The sequence below is a fragment of the Silene latifolia genome, chromosome 10 (genome assembly GCF_048544455.1).
Source record: "Silene latifolia isolate original U9 population chromosome 10, ASM4854445v1, whole genome shotgun sequence".
Classification (NCBI taxonomy): Eukaryota; Viridiplantae; Streptophyta; class Magnoliopsida; order Caryophyllales; family Caryophyllaceae; genus Silene; species Silene latifolia.
This window is the reverse complement of record NC_133535.1, coordinates 74,387,668-74,407,664: the sequence shown is the minus strand read 5'-3', so window position 1 is coordinate 74,407,664 and position 19,997 is coordinate 74,387,668. Positions and strand designations below refer to the sequence as shown.

At 36.7% G+C, this 19,997-nt stretch overlaps 1 protein-coding gene and 1 non-coding gene across 2 annotated transcripts; both read right to left on the bottom strand.

The window, feature by feature from the left end:
• Positions 1-10,785: 10,785 nt before the first annotated feature.
• Positions 10,786-14,276, bottom strand: LOC141605681 (glutathione S-transferase L3-like). Its single transcript, XM_074424552.1, has 10 exons — positions 13,851-14,276; positions 13,650-13,724; positions 13,072-13,132; positions 12,763-12,846; positions 12,156-12,254; positions 11,970-12,072; positions 11,811-11,887; positions 11,249-11,356; positions 11,090-11,170; positions 10,786-11,000 (listed from the first exon to the last, which is right to left on the bottom strand). Exons 1-10 carry the CDS (start codon positions 13,862-13,864, stop codon positions 10,992-10,994), a joined length of 711 nt encoding a protein of 236 aa, XP_074280653.1. The 5' UTR covers positions 13,865-14,276; the 3' UTR covers positions 10,786-10,991.
• Positions 14,277-18,822: 4,546 nt separating this feature from the next.
• Positions 18,823-18,929, bottom strand: LOC141609831 (small nucleolar RNA R71). Its single transcript, XR_012527739.1, has one exon. It is a non-coding gene; the product is annotated as a small nucleolar RNA R71 (small nucleolar RNA).
• Positions 18,930-19,997: the final 1,068 nt, after the last annotated feature.

The following is a 19,997-nucleotide window of genomic DNA, read 5'->3' as shown; positions in this document are numbered from 1 at the left end:
TCTTGAATCGGGGTAGAACTTTTCAAGAAATGCCGATTTCATGGCCTTCCAAGTATGAATTGTACCCGGTGGAAGGTAGAATTAATAGCCAATCCTTTGCCGAATCTAGTAAAGAGAATGGAACATCTCGCAATTTAAATTGGTCTTCCGTGATACCATTTGGTATAGCACCCTCACACATCATGTGGAATTCGGAGAGATGATGGTAGGGGTTATCCCCCGCATGCCCATGAAACTTGGGTAGATTGTGGATAAAGTAGACTTTCAACTCAAAGTTTGCATTAGCTCTCATGGGTGGGTAGGCAATGCATATGGGTTGACTATCATAGATTCTCGCCCGGAGTTCTCAAATGGTTCTTGTATCATTAGCCATTTGTGGATATTTTACTTTTATTGGTTCAACCGAAAGGGGTGTGGAAGGTTCTACTTCAACTTGCTCTTCCCGTTGAGGTCGATGGTACCAAGGATTTGTGAATAACCAAGAATATGCTCCAAATTCGTCTTCTCCGTCTAAATTGGACTCACTACCTTGGTGTTGAGACCTAGGCATATAACATTACACTAAACAAGATAGTTTAGAATTACCACTTACTTTTGACAATAACAACAAAATAAGAACAACAAAGCATAAATCACAACTCAAGTTCTAGTTACGTTGCCTTCCCCGGGCAACGGCGCCAAAATTTGATAAAGAAATTACCGGTTGTCGTAATACTAGAATTAACTATCAAATTAACAATTTATAAAACCAAACTCAACTATGCAATTAAGAACAGTAGTATGGCATAAGTAAGTGTCGAACCCAAGAGAAGGTCCAATAACTAAAACTTGAATGGTAAACTACTTAAGACACTAGTGATAATTTAGACTCAACAAATTAGGCTAAGCTAGTCACAAACAATGGATATTCACAATGAGCAACAATAGATTGACATAAAAGAGGAAATTTGGTTGAGAAACAACATAACAAAGCTAAAGATGTGAACTTTTGTAAGAGACAAATCAACAAACACTTGATATGGAAAGATTCTTTATTAGGGAGAACTTGGTGTAACTTGGTCAAACACTACTCCTTAAGCCACAAAGACACCCCTTTTCTATCTTCAATAACTACCTAATACTACTTTCATAAGATGGTAAGAATTTCCTTCCTAAGCTAGAAGAAAACAATTCTACTCATGTATTTTCCCAAATGAAAACCACACAAAGGATAACACATAAGAGCATTAAGAACAAAGCCAAATAAAAGAGCTAGGATTAACTTGTGAGAGTTTAAAACAACTAACCCCAGACTAACTTTCAAACCTTATTCACAAAGTTACAAACCTTTGCTTTCCCGTCTTCACTTGTCATTGCTTGGTTAGTGTGAGGTTCATATCCTGGTTGATACAAAACGAAATCTTCACCTCGACTCATTGATATTGATGCTTGAATTTGTCTTATGAGATAAACAACCCAAGGTAAAGCTCATTGTAACCAAAGCTACAAGGAAACGAAATAGGTCGGTGCATGTCCAAGATTAGTGCATAAACTTGGCCTCAAAACTCGAACAAACAATCTAATACACACAAATTGGCACGACATATTTGACTCCATCAATCACCCATCTAGATTCTCCTCCTCCTCCTCTCTAGTCAATCTTCCGTGATGACATCCTAGGCGTAGTTCTTCCTCGTATTATTTCTATTTAGTTTCGTGTTTATCCCTCATACGTACAAAAAAAAGCCACCTTCTCAAAGCCGCCTTCTAAACAAGGCGTATATGTTGGAAATAGGGACTTCTTGAGCCATGTCGTTTTTTTCCAATCGGCCCACATTGGTAGAGTAGTGTTGGTTTTTGGGGTTTATATAACCAACTCCTCCTTACCATATCACTAGTGGGTAAAGGGAGTCTTTTGTAGAGACTTTGCGAGGTGCTTAATTCAGCTCGCACACGCGCGCGCGCGCCGTGCCTGTGCCCGAGCCCGGCCGGCATCCGGATTCGTGATTTGTGATTCGGGATTTGGCAATCGCCTGCGGCGGGCTGTGCCTATCTTTTTGGGCCTGCGGTTTTGTCATTTGATTTCTGTTTTGGACTTGGTCAGTCAAAGCTGTTAGTGGGTTGAGAGCTTTGCTCCTCCATTATCTCGGTTGACTACTGAGTTTAAGGAGCAGTTTTGGCTCCACTAACTCCTCCCGTTTTCTGTATAAATAAGAACCTTTGCTCATCATTTATACATCATCCATCAGAAACAATGACAATCTCCTCTCCTCTTTTCTTCTCTATAAACTTTCTGGGTCAAGTAATACTTTATGATCGTTCGATAAGCTCTCAATCACGAGTTGGCGTGTCTGGGTGCTGTAGTGTAAATCCTTGGGGAACTACCGGTAAATTGATGATCGCCACCACGGTCGTACCGAAATAGTTTTCAAGGCAGTGGCTCTCATACCACGTCACTACAAATCGGGTTATCTCTAATTTTTTTCATTGTTAGTGCATTTTACGTCTTATAATTTTAAAACTATTTAATTGTTGCCGTGACAATGTCGGTTCTGTCAAAAAATCTACCTGATCTGTCAAAATTGGAACCCTTAGATGGTCATAATTATAAGAGATGGTCTCAAAAATTACTTATGTTTTTGAGCAGTTAGAGATTGATTATGTCTTATTTTCTGACCCTCCTGCTGCTGTAAACGAACCTGCTGCTACGTTTGTTGAGAGCAACCCACCTGTTATTTCTACGGTTAAGTCAAATGCAGAGGCTATTAAAAAACACGATAAGGATAATAAAACAGCTAAGTTTCACCTCCTTAATCATAAGACTAATACGTTTTTTTGACTTATTTATGGTTCATAAATTTGCTAAGACCATATGAGAATTGCTAGAGAAAAAATATGGGGCTGATGATGCGGGTAAAAAGAAATATGTCGTTGGGAAGTGGCTTGGGTTTCAGATGGTAGATGACAAACCTATTATGGAACAAGTTCATGTCTATGAGAACTTATGTGCTGATGTCGTTAATGAGGGGATGGAACTAGATGAGATTTTTCAAGCAAATGTGTTACTCGAAAAATTCCCTCCTTCCTGGTCTGACTATAGAACCATCTTAAGCATAAGAAAAAAGACCTTTCACTCCAAGATCTAGTGGGTCACATGAGGACCGAGGAGGCAAACCGTCTCAAAGAAAAAACCATTAGTGTGTCCATGAATGCTTCTGTTGCTTCTATTAAAGCTAATCTGATTGAGTCTGGTGGTCCGTCTTATGCTGAAAAATCCAAGTGTAAGGGTAAGGCCAAGGTTGGTCAGACTAAGGGACATGGTCAAGCTAAGAAGAATGGTCCAGCGAAGCACGCTAAACTGGTTGCTAAGATCCAGAAAGCTAAATGGCTAATTGTTTGCTATGTATGTGGAAAAGCTGGTTACAAAGCCTACCAATGCTCCAAAAAGAAATATGTCGAATCCAACACTGTGACTGATGATGTCATTGCTGCTGTGGTTGTGGAAGGTAATCTGGTGGGTAATGTTGCTGAATGGGTCTTGGACACTGGCGCTTCTAGACACCTCTGTGCTGACAAGGGGTTATTTGCTGAGTTCGAGGAGGTAGCTGATGGGGAATGCCGTTTCATGGTTAATTCTTCATCCGCAATGATCAAAGGCAAAGGCATGATCTTTCTCAAACTCACCTCGGGGAAAACACTTGCTCTAAACAATGTTTTGTATGTACCATCGTTACGTCGAAACCTAGTGTCTGGTCCCTTATTAAACAAAGCTGGTTTGAAACTTTTTTTTGAGGCTGACAAGGTGGTAATGTCGCGTAATGGGGAATTTGTGGGCAAGGGTTATCTGTCTGGGGGTCTTTTTGTATTGAACACTTATTCAATTTCTAATAATATTGCATCTACTTCTGCTTATATCGCTGAGTCTATTGATGTTTGGCATGGTAGATTAGGTCATGTAAATGTTGATTATATTAAAAAACTTAGAACTATGAGTTTAATTCCAAGTTTGACGAGTCAATAATTCTCTAAATGTGCTAGCTGTGTTGAAGCTAAATACACTAAGAAACCTAGTAGACCAGTTAACACTAGGAATACGAGTCTTCTTGAACTAATTCACACCAACCTAGCTGACATCAAGAATATTGCAAGTAGAGGCGGGAAATATTATTATGTGACTTTTATAGACGATTGCTCGCGATACACCAAAGTATATTTGCCTAAAACTAAAGATGAAGCAGAACAATCGTTTATAAATTTCAAAACTGAAGTCGATAATCAACTCGACACGAAAATCAAAAGGGTAAGGTCTGACAGAGGAGGCGAGTATAAGTCTAATTATCTAGTTGCGTTTTGTGAGAAAAACGGTTTAATACATGAGACTAGTCCACCCTACTCACCTCAGTCTAACGGAGTAGCTGAACGGAAAAATAGAACCTTAAAAGAAATGATGAATACTATGCTTTTAAGTTCTGGCCTATCTGACGATATGTGGGGGGAAGCAATTCTATCGGCTTGTCACATTCTTAACCGTGTACCTCATAAGAAACTTGACAAGACACCCTACGAGATTTGGAAGGGCTATCCTCCTAACTTGAGCTTCCTTAGGGTATGGGGGTGTTTGGCTAAAGTGGGCTTACCTGACTTTATTAGACCTACCGTAGGACCAAAACCTATGATTGTGTTTTTATTGGTTATGCTCAAAATAGTTCTGCATATAGATTCGTGTCTTTGAGTGATCGTTCTATATCAGAAGCTAGAGATGCTGTGTTTTTTGAGCATGTTTTTCTATTACAGAAGAATGTTTATTCACCTCCTAGTTTACCTGTTACATCTAATGATATCTCTTCACATGCTAGTAGTAGCACTTCTATGGACCATGTTGCTGAACCTAGAAGAACTAAGAGACCTAGATGTCCAAAGAACTTTGGAGCTGATTTTGTTTCAATTTTGCTGTCTGAATATGGGTACTCTGTTTGTGCTAGTGATGAGTTTGTTTCAGCCTTTTTAATAGAAGATGATCCAAAAACGTATAATGAGGCAATGAAATCCATTGATGCTAATTTTTGGAAAGATGCTATTAAAAGTGAACTTGATTCTATTGTGTCTAATCACACTTGGGAGTTGACTGATTTACCTAAAGGTAGTAAACCCATTACGAGTAAATGGATCTTTAAAAAGAAAATGATATCTGACGTTACAATAGAAAAGTTCAAAGCTAGACTTGTGGTTAGAGGGTTTACACAAAAGAAAGATATTGACTCTTTTGATACTTATTCTCCTGTGACTAAAATTTCGACTATAAGAACTCTTGTCACCTTAGCTGCCATTCATAATCTTTATTATTCATTAGATGGATGTTAAAACTGCTTTTTTGAATGGTGAACTAAGAGAAGAGATCTACATGTCGCAACCTGAAGGTTTTGTTGTTAAGGGTCAAGAGAATAAAGTGTGTAAACTGAACAAATCACTATATGGTCTAAAACAAGCACTTAAACAGTGGTATGAGAAATTTAACAACACTTTGGTAAGTAATGGCTATATGGTTAACAATTCTGATTCATGTGTTTATTCAAAAGTAATAGAATTTGATTGTGTGTTTATATTCCTTTGATGACATGTTAATACTTGGTAATCATTTGGAGGTAATAATTAAAACCAAAGAATTTTTGTCATCACAATTTGAGATGAAGGACTTTGGAGAAGCTGATGTAATCCTAGGAGTTAAGGTTATACGAAACTCTAAAGGAATTTCTTTAAGTCAATCTCATTATGTGGAAAAAGTGTTGAAAAAATTTAACTGCTTTGATGATGTGCCTGCTAGGACACCCTACGATGCTAGTATACATTTAGGTAAAAACTTGGGTAAGAGTGTATCCCAAGAAGAGTATGCTAAAATCCTAGGTAGTGTGATGTTTCTTATGAACTGTACTCGACCTTACAGTTAGTAGACTGAGTCGTTATACTCATAACCCTAGTAGTGAACATTGGAATGCTCTTCGTCGTTTACTAAAATACCTAAAAGGAACATTTGACCTTTGTTTGCATTATAGTAAATTTTCTGCTGTGTTAAAAGGATATTGTGATGCAAATTAGGTTTCAGGTAACGATGAGATCTGTTCTACTAGTTGTTATGTCTTCACCATGGGTGGAGGTGCTATATCGTGGAAATCTATTAAACAGATATGTATTGCACGCTCTACCATGGAGTCAGAGTTCATAGCTCTTGATTTGGCAGGACAAGAGGTTGATTGGTTGACTAGGAGACTAGTCGCTGAAACGTCGAGGGGAATGGGGATTAAGTCCTTAAGTCAAGAGTGACTAGGTCTCAAGCTTCTATCCCTATGGCGTTGTATGATTCATAGCCTTAAACGGTGGTGCTTTTGAGACGCACTTAATGAATTATACACCAGGTTGGACTTATGTCCTTAATGGCTCATGTAAGAAGTGCTATTGAGAAGCACTTGAGCCACCTACGTAGGTGTGATGATCATAAAGACTATGATAAGTCTTGTGAACACATCTATAAGAACCAAGGTAAACACATGGCTTTAAAGAGCGCGTTGCACATTGAAATCGTGGAACGATCACAATTTTGAAGGTATGATATGTGTTATGGGGGTTATCGACCGAAGCTCAGCTAGGAAATCAAATCGCAAGATATTCTCGCTGTAAGTAAGTTGTTTCCTCATCTCACTAAAGTGTCAATTCAAATTGAAAAATATTGATACCTAAGTATCCAATCCTTCCTTTACCCAGAATTTTTCCTTTCTCTTTATCGGCCACCCTAGTGGGGGATTGTTGGAAATAGGGGCTCCTTGAGCCATGTTGGTTTTTTTCCAATTGTCCCACATTGGTAGAGCAGTGTTGGTTTTTGGGGTTGTATAACCAACTCCTCCTTACCATATCACTAGTGGGTAAAGGGAGTCTTTTGCAGAGACTTTGCGAGGTGCTTAATTCAGCTCGCACACGCGCGCGCGGTGCCTGAGCCGGATTCAGGATTCGGCAATCGCCTGCGGCGGGCTGTGCCTATCTTTTTGGGCCTGCGGTTTTGTCATTTGATTTATGTTTTGGACTTGGTGAGTCAAAGCTGTTACTGGGTTGAGAGCTTTGCTCCTCCATTATCTCGGTTGACTGTTGAGTTTAAGGAGCAGTTTTGGCTCCACTAACTCCTCCCGTTTTCTGTATAAACAAGAGCCTTTGCTCATCATTGATACATCATCCATCAGAAACAATGACAATCTCCTCTCCTCTTTTATTCTCTATAAACTTTCTGGGTTAAAGTAATACTTTCTTATCGTTCCATAAGCTCTCAGTCACGAGTGGGCGCGTCTAGGTGCTGTAGTATAAATCCTTGGGGAACGACCGGTAAATTGTTGATCGCCACCACGGCTGTACCGAAATAGTTTTCAAGGTAGTGGCTATCATACCACATCACTGCGAATCGAGTTATCTCTAATCTTTTTCATTGTAATTGCAATTTCCGTCCTACAGTATATACTTTTTCCAACTTGTAGAAAATCGTCTTCCTGCTATCTGTGTTTATAAGCTGCACTCTACTCACGTAGGAAATGTTGCGATTTACCCAATGTTTGATCCTCGCATGTATCTTAAATGCTTAATTACTAAAGCATAGCATGATACATCTGTAGTGAACTAAAATGAATGAAGGGAAGTTCCAAGGTATTTAAATGAGAAATGGTTTTCAACAAGACGTATAGTATCCATAGTTAACTACTTAACACTATTTTTCACTCCAGCAAAGTAAATATTTTTTTTTACTTATATTTGGGGTTAAAATTAAGGGCGTGTTCTTTCTGGCTTATTTTCAGCTCATTTCAGTTCAGCTAAAGCTCTATTCAGTTCACTTCAGTTTAGTTCAGCTCAGCTCTATTCAGTTCAGTTCAGTTCAGCTCAGCTCCATTTAGTTCATTTCAGCTCAGCTCAGCTCCATTCAGCTCAGCCAATTTCAATTTTGCGAATCTTAAACTTAATATTTTATTATTATTATTATTATTATTATTATTGTTATTATTATTGTTATTGTTATTGTTATTGTTATTGTTATTATTATTATTATTATTATTATTATTATTCTTTTTTTTTATATAAAAAGGGTGCGCGCAGCTATCATTAATAGAAAAACAAAAGCTTACATGAAATTGGTGGGGAGCCGAGAAACAAGCTGGGCTCCACATCCTTAGCAACAGCAAAGCTAAGTCTAGTGAAAATGTAAGCGGCCACCCGAGCCCCCGCATCCTGAGATACCGAGAATTTCTAGATCCGCTTGAGCAAGGCAACAGCATCCGAACCCAACTCCCCAAGTGATGAGAAAGAGAAAGGAAGGAAACCATAACCCGCTGCAGCACACAAATCCCCGTACTTAGCACACTTACGCTGAGCAGCATCAGCAACAATCCGGCCAGATACAAAATCCGTCATCCCAGTCTGAGTCAAAGGAGAAGACCCGGTCAAGTCAACGCACACATCACGCCCCCTGTCCCAAGAATAAAGCTCTATTCGATTCGATTCGATTCACTCGGCTCTATTCGATTCGATTCAACTCGGCTCCATTCGGTTCATTTATTTCATTTCGGCTCGGCTCGGCTCCATTCAGCTCAGCCAATTTCAATTTTGCGAATCTTAAAATTAATATTTTATTATTATTATTATTATTATTATTATTATTATTATTATTATTATTATTATTATTATTATTATTATTATTATTATTATTAACATTTATTATTATTATTGTTGTTGTTATTGTTATTGCATTATTATTATTATTATTATTATTATTATTATTATTATTATTATTATTATTATTATTATTATTATTATTATTATTATTATTATTATTATTATTATTATTATCATCATCATCATCATCATTAATTTATTATGAATTAATCATCCTCATTATTATTAATATTATGAATATTATGTTTATTAAAATCAATAATATTCATATTAATATAATTAATACTATTACTATTATTATTATTATTATTATTATTATTATTATTTTTAATATGAATATGAATATTAATTAATAATAATATTATTAATAACAATATTACTATTATTAATACCTAATTATTTTTTCATATACGAATTTTACTCTTTCACATACACTTTTTCATAACGTTCCATTTTGTACCCTTTTCACCTAAAACCGAACCAAGTGAACTCTTAAATCAATATTTTTTCCTAAAACTTAATTTAATTGCTCAAATGACTTAAAACATACAAGATGGATTCTAATTTATCAAATAATAAATTAATTTACTTGTTATCAATTATTAATATTATTTGTTGAGTTTTAATTAATCAACCAAATTTTATTTAGGGATATTTTCTCGTGTACCCCTGAACTTTTTCGTTTTCTAAGATGTACCCATTTTTCTTTGCAAAAAAAATTTGATCGTCAATAACTCTTGGCTACAAGTCCAGAATACGATAAACTTTTTTTTGAAATTTACCGTTTTTAAGAGGTTTTCAGTTTGAAAAAGAATTCATCAACGTCTCAACTCGTAGTCGGGAATTATGGTCGATCAAAGTTTATTCGTTAATATTTTTTTTGACCAACCTTAACTACCGGCTACGAGTTCAAAAAGCGGTGATTTTTTTTTTCAAATTCAACGCCTTGACGAGATAATTGGTTTGAAAAAAAAAATTACCGTTTTCTGAACTCGTAACAAAGAATTATTGTTGGTCAAAGTTTCTTTGTGAAAATCGAGGGGTACACATAAAAAAACGAAAAAGTACAGGGGTACACGCGAGAATATCCCTTTTATTTATTTGTTAAAGTTAAAATTAGGGCATGTCATTTTTTATTTATCTAATTAATTAAATTAGGATTGTTTGTGCTTCGTGATGGCTACCTAATCAGACAAATTAGGTTGATAAACGGCTGGACTTTGAACATCAATCTAGCAAATCGGTGCTTCATTATTTCACCTACTTAGATTGATGATGAACAGTGGTTCATGGTGGCTACCTACTTAATCATTCAAATTAGTATAATTACTAGTATTAATATTATTAATATTATTAATATTATTATTATTATTATTATTATTATTTCAGTTCAATTTAGCTCCAATCAACTTAGTTCAGTTCAGTTCAACTCAGTTCAATTTAACTCCATTCAGTTCAGCTTTAAACCAGAAAAAACAAGGCCTAAGACTCATTAAAACTTATGTAGGTAAGTCTCCTCTAGTTAGTATCATAAGTTATCAACAAAGATACTCCTAAATTAATCAACAAAGATGAGGTGAGAGAGGCCATTCCTGGGGGCTCGCAAATTTAATCATTTTAGGATTGATTTTTAGTATTGGGGTAATATAATTGATTATATTACAATAATACTATTGTAGATTCGTTGATTTGCACCTAAAGCGATTATAGTCCAACTTGTTAGCGTTAGCGAAAAGGCTACGGTTACACTTAGTGTATAGAATCTTCTATACACTGCGAGTAACGTTACGACATGTGGCAACGGTGGTAACTCCCCCCTATAAATGCTAAGAGATTCTTCCACATGTCAACTTTTAATTGGTGGTGTATAGAAGATTCTATACACCGAGTGTAACCGTAGCATCTTACGGCAACTTATCACTCCAGTAACATATGGAGTACTTTGAAATGGAAACAGTTACGGCTTTGAAATTTCGCAAGACTAACATCTTCACTGTTCTTACCGGTTATATGCCGAAATCTGGTCTGTACTAAACTGTGTCGAGCTTCATCTTTAGTGTTCTTACCGACTATATGCCGAAATTTGGTCTGTACTACACAGTATCGAGCTTCTAACACTCAGAAGATAAAAGCGAATATAGAATCTGAGTTTAAATTACAACAGTAGTCATAAGAAGAAAGTTTTAATACATAAAACACTTCATATTGTCTTAACAGATGGAACCTGAACTTGCATCCCTTTATTTATAGATTATAAAGTAGGTGGTGATCCAGCTTGGACAACAAATACAGGAATAAGGGCCTCAAACATTTTAAATGCCCTGCATAAGATATTCAATAGCTTCTCAGATATTAGTAGCGTGATACCAAATAATATTAAGCAGGCAGACGTGACGATGTGTTTACTTACCAATGCACGCCTCTTAAAACTTGAAAGGATCTCATTAATGTCATAATTTGATTGTTTATACGCTTCCACTTTGTTCAGTTCCTGCAAATTCTCATAATTTACAAAATGACCGAATAATATGACCCCATTATACTTTAAAGTTGCATTAGTGATAGTTACCTCGAGCCAAGTAGTTAAGTTGGGTCTCCCAGTTGTAATGTCATACTTCTTCAACTCTAGCAGCAGGGGCTGGAACCGTTCTATGAAAGGAGCGTACGCAATATCTACCTGAATTTTAAATCTCAATACAATGTTAACCCTGATGCTTAAAGCCAGATGCCACTGTACCCCTAGCCCCAGCTAACTAACTATATACATCATACATGAAGAAACATACGGAGTTAGATGGTTTCTTTAGATTTTCAATGGAACATTGAACGCACTAATTGTGACTTTTGCATATGATGGATAAGCAAAATGGCTCGTCAGCCATCTAAATTTCTGATATAATTTGGTGGTCAGAACTCAAGAAGCCTCTCTTCCCCATCCTTTACCTTGCTTAGATGGGGAACAGTTGAGGAAGTGGGTTAATATTTTTTTGTTCTTGTTGTAAGAATTAGTAGGGTTCCATGTTTCACATGAAGTATTGGACTGAGAAATTGCCAATCCTATCAATTATCTTAAAGCAGAACATAAGAACAAAATGCAATCAATGGGACTGAAAGAGTAACTGTGTACTTACTGCGCTGAATTGGCCAAGGAAGAAAGGTCCATCATCAAATTTGGAAAGAGCTTCTTCCAGCATGTCAAATGCAGCCTCTACAGGAAGAAGGCGAAACATGTGATCCATAAGCAACCAGAAAATTGAGAAGGGTAAAGATTATGTCTGAGAAAATCATACTCATTTCAGTCTCCGAGCCTCCTTTAAGGCAACTGAACACAGCTCCACCGAATGTGCCAGAATAGGTGAACATCTCTTCAGCAAATTCTTTTTTAGCAGGATCCTACAGTTTTTCACATTATAAATAGTTTTGAATAAAACCTAATAAAGCTCATTACCTTGTTTGTAAAAAATGGTTCCACTTACATCAGGGAAAAGGGAAGGTCCTTCGAAGTGAGTATCTAAATACTTGAGCAAATCAAGGCTCTCTCCCTTGACTTCATTGTTGTGTTCCAAAGCAGGCACCTATGTGCATTAATGAAGACATACATAAGTCGCCTAAAGCAAGTACACCAGAACATGTGACTTTATGCCACCATTCCGTAATTTATACTGCATAATGACTACTATGAGACAATGAGAATCATAAAACAACTTAAGAAACTAAATCCTGTAGAGCATAGATTAATCAGAATTGTGACATTGCAACTAAGGACAGCAACGAGGCATTGGTTGAGAAAATCATTTCGGATCAGCTAACATGAGTTATTGTTTGATGACGTCAATATGAGGTAAACAATTGAAAGGATAAAAAACGAGAATGATCCCCGTCCCTCAGGAGTCAGGACATCCTGAATACAACAATTTGAAGTTAAGAGCATCAATATGCAGACATAGAGATACACCCTGTAACTCATCAAAAAGCATGCAGAGAGAATGTGGCCACAAAAGAGACCTTAATTGAGCAACAAGTAAAGAGCCAGTACCAAAGGGACGTAGTATACCGTACGTTGAGTCAAAGTGAAAGACTGACCTTAGCCGGGGGGTAAACATCCTTGTACCAAGCTGGTTTATCATCAAGACTAATGGGAACTAACTGGATCTTATCTTGCAAACCCTATAGAAATGAAAAGAGGGGATGAGATTAACAAAAATAATAGAGCATCTCACATTAATAGTATTCTGATTACCACAGTCCCTTGATATTACTTGCACCAAACAGCACAGGACTTGGACTTGAATAAAAACAAATACTAGTCCGCACTAGGAAGCGGTTAACCAGCCTGAACTAAGCGAGCTCAAAGTGAAGTGAACAGAATAGAATAAAAGTGGTGAAGAAAACCTTGAAATTTAAGGCAATCCAGGCACGCTGAGCGTAAGGGCATGTATAAGCAGTGTAAAGCCTGATAAATTGAGGGACAAATATGTAAAGATGTCATCAGAGATTGTGTAGACTAGAATATAATATGCTAAAAAGGGGAGAAGCTCAACTAAGTGTAGAGCTAATAATATACTCCCTATCTTCAAAAATAATCTGAATACATAGAAAGGTAAACAAATGATCGAGACAATCATAAATGAAAATTATGGAATAGGTAAACAAATGATCGGGCCGGAGTAATATATATATATATAGGTGATCAAATTGCGAAATTAAAACCATTTATTCTACATGACGACAATCCCAAGTAAAATCATTGAACAACTAGAATTAGCATTCAGGAATACTTTAGTACGGAGTAGATTAGGTAGTTACATATATACTCTTTTCTACCTTTTGCAACCTTGTCATCTCGGAGAACAAATATTGATTTATCTACTTGCATATCAAATTGTTGATTGTAAAATATATTGAATGGTTTTATTAGAAAACAAGGTTGGAGAGAAGATCGGAAAGTTGGAGAGGAGATAAGTGATAACCTGGTGGCACCATCAGAACGGGGAGGTGGTTCAGAGTTGGAACCCAGAATTGGTGGAAGAACTTGTTCACTTACGCTGCAACAACACCACCAACACCAACCACGTTTATCATCATTTTATAAACAATTAACAACGTGAGATTATTATGCACTATTATCAGGATCATTAGTCTATCTATTAACAAACAATAAAGGATCTTACATGTTGTTGGCCATGGAAAAGAACAGTTTGGTGTGTGATTCCTTTTCCACCAATTGGCTGTACAATGTTGAACTCAATTGCGTAATACGGGAGTCTATCTACTTGCTTATATAGGGTTACGACTCCACTAATTGTCTAATTGTACCGCCTTTTCAGTCTACATACACATGGACTACATTTTTGCATGCTTCACACCTCCAACCCCCAATTGGGTCATCTATGGTTTACCCTTTTTTCAGCAAAAAAAAAAAATTTAACTGTATAATTCTTGCTTACGATCTTCCAAGATGACAATTTTTTTTTATCAAATTAAAAATCTAGTAAAGACAATCAATTTGAAAAACAAAATCGTTATGTTATGAATTCCTAAGTGCGAGATATAGTTACTCAAAGTTTATTTTATTTAAAACGTATTCACTCATAACTCTTGGTACAAGTTCATAAGTGGCAATATTTTGTTTATCAAATCGAAGATCTCGTAAAGGCGATCAATTTGAAAAAAAAAGTCGTTCCGAAATCTTGACCATGAAATATAGGTGGTGGTTGACGGGTGTAGAGGTAAAGAGGGTGTGTCTGATTGGGGGCTACATCAAGCGGGAGGCGGTGGTTGGGTGGGACTGAGTGGTGGCAGAGGTAGCGAGGAATGGATGGGGCGACGATCGACCAAGGTAGGGACTCGAGAAAAGGGTGGTGGCTGATAGTTGGAGGGAGTAAATTAAAGGGGTTAATTGAATTTACATTAAAATTGAAAAGAGTAATATTGAAATGGGGGGGGGTAAAATTGTCATTTATCTCCATGATTGAGTAAATCATATCCATTAAATAGTACTCCCCATTGAGAATCTTGGCACTATTCATGGTCGTAGAGAATCTTCGATATTATTCTTAATCTATAAGAAAAAAACATAGTCATGTGAGATCTTGTTTGATTTATCGTCATAAATGCTATAAGAATATCAAATTTTTATAATTTTTAATAATGTGTAACTAAAGATATTCACGTTTCAAAACGTGTCTCGACAAGTGTGAAAAAATCAATGTTACCATTAGTGTGGTATGGAGGGAGTATAACCCTAAACTTTTTCATATTTCCTTCATTCCATTTTTATTGTTTCCTTTCTCCAAAATTTATTCCACTTTCATTGTTCTCTTACCTGATTTGGTATGATAAATTAGTAAATTACCACTAATACCCCTAAATTTTTAAATACCGTTCACTCAATCAAAAATGTAATGTTACTCATATTCTTAATTAAAGGAGCAGGGTAGTAATTTTAATTTTATTTGTCAAATCATTCCCAAAAAAAAAAGTAAGACAATAAAAGTGGGATGAAAATGGAGACACCACAAAATTGTCTACTAACCTTACGGACGCTTGATGATGAGGCTAAAATTTAATGACTAGTACGAAAATTGACAATGTTATACTTAACGGCTTTTTACGCTTATTTACCAAGAAACTACTAAAAATGGACTAATACCACTTTAAGACCTACTCTCATCCAGTCCATCTCAGTACCACTTTTCATATCTTAGCTTACACCGATTTATTACGCTATGAAAATAAAGTTCCATTTCAGAACTTATGACAATTAAAAGTTGAACAAATTAGTAGCACTAGCCCAAAACTCATGTGACAAATAAATAAGCAGACTATCTCAATTTCTTATATAGAATTCAAGTCATTATAGTTAACCTGGTGAATATTATCTTCGGACTGGACATAACGTGTTGGAAATAGGGGCTTCTTGAGCTAAGTCGGTTTTTCCAATTGTCCCACATTAGTAGAGTAGTGTTGGTTTTTGGAGTTTATATATCCAACTCTTCCTTACCATATCACTAGTGGGTAAAGGGAGCCTTTTGTAGAGGATTTGAGAGGTGCTTAAGTGTCACCTCCTTAATCATATGACTAATACGCTTTTTTACTTATTTATGGTTCATAAATCTGCTAAGACCATATGAGAATTGCTAGAGAAAAAAATATGAGGCTGATGATGCGGGTAAAAAGAAATATGTCATTGGGAAGTGGCTTGGGTTTTAGAAGGTAGATGACAAATCTATTATGGAACAAGTTCATGTCTATGAGAACTTATGCGCTGATGTCGTTAATGAGGGGATGGAACTAGATCAGATTTTTTCTAACAAATGTGTTACTCAAAAAATTCCCTCCTTCCTGGTCTGACTATAGGAACCATCTTAAACATAAGAAAAAAGATCTTTCACTCCAAGATCTAGTGGGTCACATGAGGACCGAGGAGGCAAATCGTCTCAAAGACAAAACAATTAGTGTGTCCGTGAATGCTCCTATTGCTTCTGTTAAAGCTAATCTGGTTGAGTCTGGTGGCCCGTTTTATGCTGAAAAGTCCAAGGATAAGGGTAAGGGTAAGGCCAAGGTTGGTCATACTAAGGGAGAGAGTCAAGCTAAGAAGAATGGTCCAGCGAAGCACACTAAACCGGTTGCTAAGATCCAGAAAGCTAAAGGGCCAATTGTTTGCTATGTCTGTGGAAAAGCTGGTCACAAAGCCTACCAATGCTCCAAAAAGGAATCTGTCGAAGCCAATACTATGACTGATGATGTCATTGCTGTTATGGTTGTGGAAGTGATGTGACTCATATTTGACCACATTTAGTCCCCGAATTAACCTCGTTCCCATGCTTTCTAGCATATATTATGGTCATTTCTTATCTTTAATTTCCCATTTTGCATATTCTTTGAGGTTTTGTGTCCTTGGTAGGAGAGGATTGCTAGCCTTGCATTTATGGAGCAAAATGGAGCTAAATGGATCACATCTAATGACTAAGCATCAAAGAGGAGACAGACACTAGAAGCCTAAGCAAATAAATGAAGTGAAATGGGCAATGATGAAAGATCCGTGCATCCCCAAGACAATCCCCACGGATTGTTAGGGAGCCAAGAATAAGAGAAGAACCCTGTACCAGGATCCGAGCGTCCTGAGCTCAGGACGAGCGTCCCAGAGCCAGGATCCGAGCGTCTCCAAGCCAGCCCGAGCGGATCTTCTTACAGGACCAACCGTGCTTCAGGCTAGGACGCACGGCTTCCCTTGGGAGTTGTTGCATGATCCGCGCATGTCCCTCGGGATTAGAAAAATTGTCAAGCTTCTCTTAGAGTCTTAATCGTCATGTAAGCCCTTAGTAACCATAATCCTTGTACTTAATTTTAGTATAAGTACCCTATTGTACAATCTAATTATCATCTTATCATAATCAATCTCTTAATTTAGTCTTAATCAAAGTTGTAATACACATTTTCAATATTAATCACATCTTAATCTTTCCTTATTCTCTCAATTGTTCTTAGTTTTAATTGGGTAATTAGAAGATTAGTTGGGTTTATCGGAGGATTGACAACCTTCCATCAATCATCAAGTTTACTTCTATTATTCTTTGCTTTATTATTTGGATCATCTAAAGTATGTATAATCTCTTTTACCTTAGCTTAATTATTGTTAATCACATCATTTATTCATCATGTTTTGCTAGTATGATTAACAACCTTATTAGCATGCTAAACTTGATCATGAGTGAGTAGTCCTTTAGCTAGGGTTAATGAGGAATTAGGGGAAATAATCATGGGAATTGGTCTATGCTTAATCTAATATATTTTCATAATTAATTGCTTGCTTGTTGTGATTTCAACCTATGCACATGTTATGTTTGATGAAATTCTAGACTATGAAACCTTGCATTTTTTACCCATCTCTTATCTTTTCAATGAGGCTTGTAAGACATAAACCAACTCGAGCCTTGTTAAACCATGCATAGAGTTGAATAGGAAGAGCCTAAGTCGACTTGTAGATGTTGTAAAGTCTTGATCGACTCGGCTCCGGGACCTAAATCTTCCTAGAGATTGTAAGATATACACTAACTCGATCCCATCACAACAATAAGTGCTTGCTTCTAATTGATAACATGTTAGTATGATCTATTTCCATGAATCCCCTATGAACCCATAACACCCTAGTGCCTTTAATCAATTGTTTACAAATCCCTTTAATTGCTTTACTTTATTTTCAATAATTTACATTCATGTTGTTGACTAGTTTAGATCACATCTCAACTCAACCCAATTTGTGACACTCTAAGACATAACTACTTGCAATTGAAATCTTAAATCGATACCCGTCCCTTGGGATCCGACCTTTACTACCTCTTTACTAAGAGTAGTTTGTGAAGTTATAAATATTGTTTTGGTTGGTAGCGACAACGACTAAGCATATCGTGACACCAAAAAATGGTGTCGTTGCCGGGGACAGTGTTCAATTGATTTGATTTTCGTTAATTGTTTTTAGTTGTGTCTTTCTTTACCTTGAGGAAGTCAATCTCCTCAAGATTGTTCTAATTGTTTTCTATTTGTTTGATATTTTGCATGACAAGGAGATCACAAGGTAATTTATTACCTATTAATTTCGAGATTGAAAGGACCTTAACCAACAATAGACGAGTTGCTAGGGGTACTTCAAGAGTTGTAGGTATTGAAGAGATTGTGGACATTCAACCAAATAACATTGAGTTTGTCAACCATTTTGCAAGAGAAGGAGAGGATAACCCAATTCCAAACCAACCACAAAATCAACCCACAATGCCTAAATTTTCATCTCATTCCGTATCAACCGAGGAGAACCTACCAAATGGTACTCCTACACCACCACATTTAACCGGTAATTTCATTGCCAAATCCGCATTCATACAATTAGTTGAGAGAAGTAAATTTGGAGGGATGCCTAGTGAAGATCCTCATTCACATATGGAGACTTTTTGCGATTATTGTGATGCAATTTCTCAAACCGGAGTTACTCAAGACCAAATCCGATGGGTATTGTTTCCTTTTTCTTTGATCGGTACCGCAAAGCAATGGTTAAAGAGCCTAGACAAGGCTAAACTTGGTATTGATTAATGGAAGAAGCTAGCACTTGCACTCTACAAGAAATTCTATCCTCTGGATAAAACTAATATGTTGAGAGCCCAAATCACCAGGTTCAAGCAAAGGGATGAAGAATCATTATATGAAGCATGGGAGAGATTTAAGGACACTTGTCGTTCTTGTCCATACCATGGGCTTAGTGAGTGGTTCCTTGTTCAACAATTTTGGAATGACTTATATGAAGACTCACGCAATGTGCTTAATATGGGATCAATGTGATGTTTACCGAAGTTGATGACAATCAAACATGGGCCAAAATCGAAGAGATGGCGGTTCATAATTCCCAATATAGTAGGCCTCGAAAGGCCACTAGAGGAGGAAAGCATGAGGTAGATTCCATCACACAATTGGGTGCTCAACTAAGTGCTCATATCGACACCATCAATTTGAAGTTTGAGAAGGCCATCGCTAAGCTTGATGAAGCTTCCAAATTACCCAACAACATGTCAATGCTATGGTGGCATCTTCCTCAATTCCAAATGGAGTATGTGAAAGTTGTGGAACTTTGGGACATGATCAAAAATATAGTTGAACAAATGAAGAAGTGAATGCTTTCCAAGCATACAATAATGACACCTCTTATTCCAACTACTATAATGAGAATACCAAATTTCATCCAAATCTTTCATACAAGAGCCAAAATGTCCAAAACCCCCAACCAACATACACCCCACCTCCAATGAGAAATCAAACTAAAAGACCCTTTTTCAACCAAAACCAAGGATATAAAAATCAACCTTCCTACAACCAATCCAATAACCAAGGCTTTGATGTTAAAAAAGTGGTCCTCCAAATGCAAAAGAACCAACAAGAATTATTCACCAAAATGCAAAAAGATAGCCAAGCTAAGGTGTAGATACCTCATTTCTACACCCTCCGCCAACCCCCCAGTGATGATTGGGTCGCATGTTTGGTACGCGGAACGATTTATGACAGTCCGTAAGTTTATCGTCAAGTGATAGCTCAAATACTTGTGTCTACTCCTTGGTCGTCATCTACGCGCCGATACGGTCGTTTTGACAGTAATTAGAGTCCATATGGAGTCCGGGTAAAAAACCGCTTCATTTTCTAAGAAACCGTTTAAAATGCCGAGTCGGAATGTCCTAGAATATTCTGGATATTTATTCCATAATTTAATTTTATATCTTCTGGTAAAATATATCTCATAAATTTTATTTTACAGAATAAGGAAGTAGAGATCTACC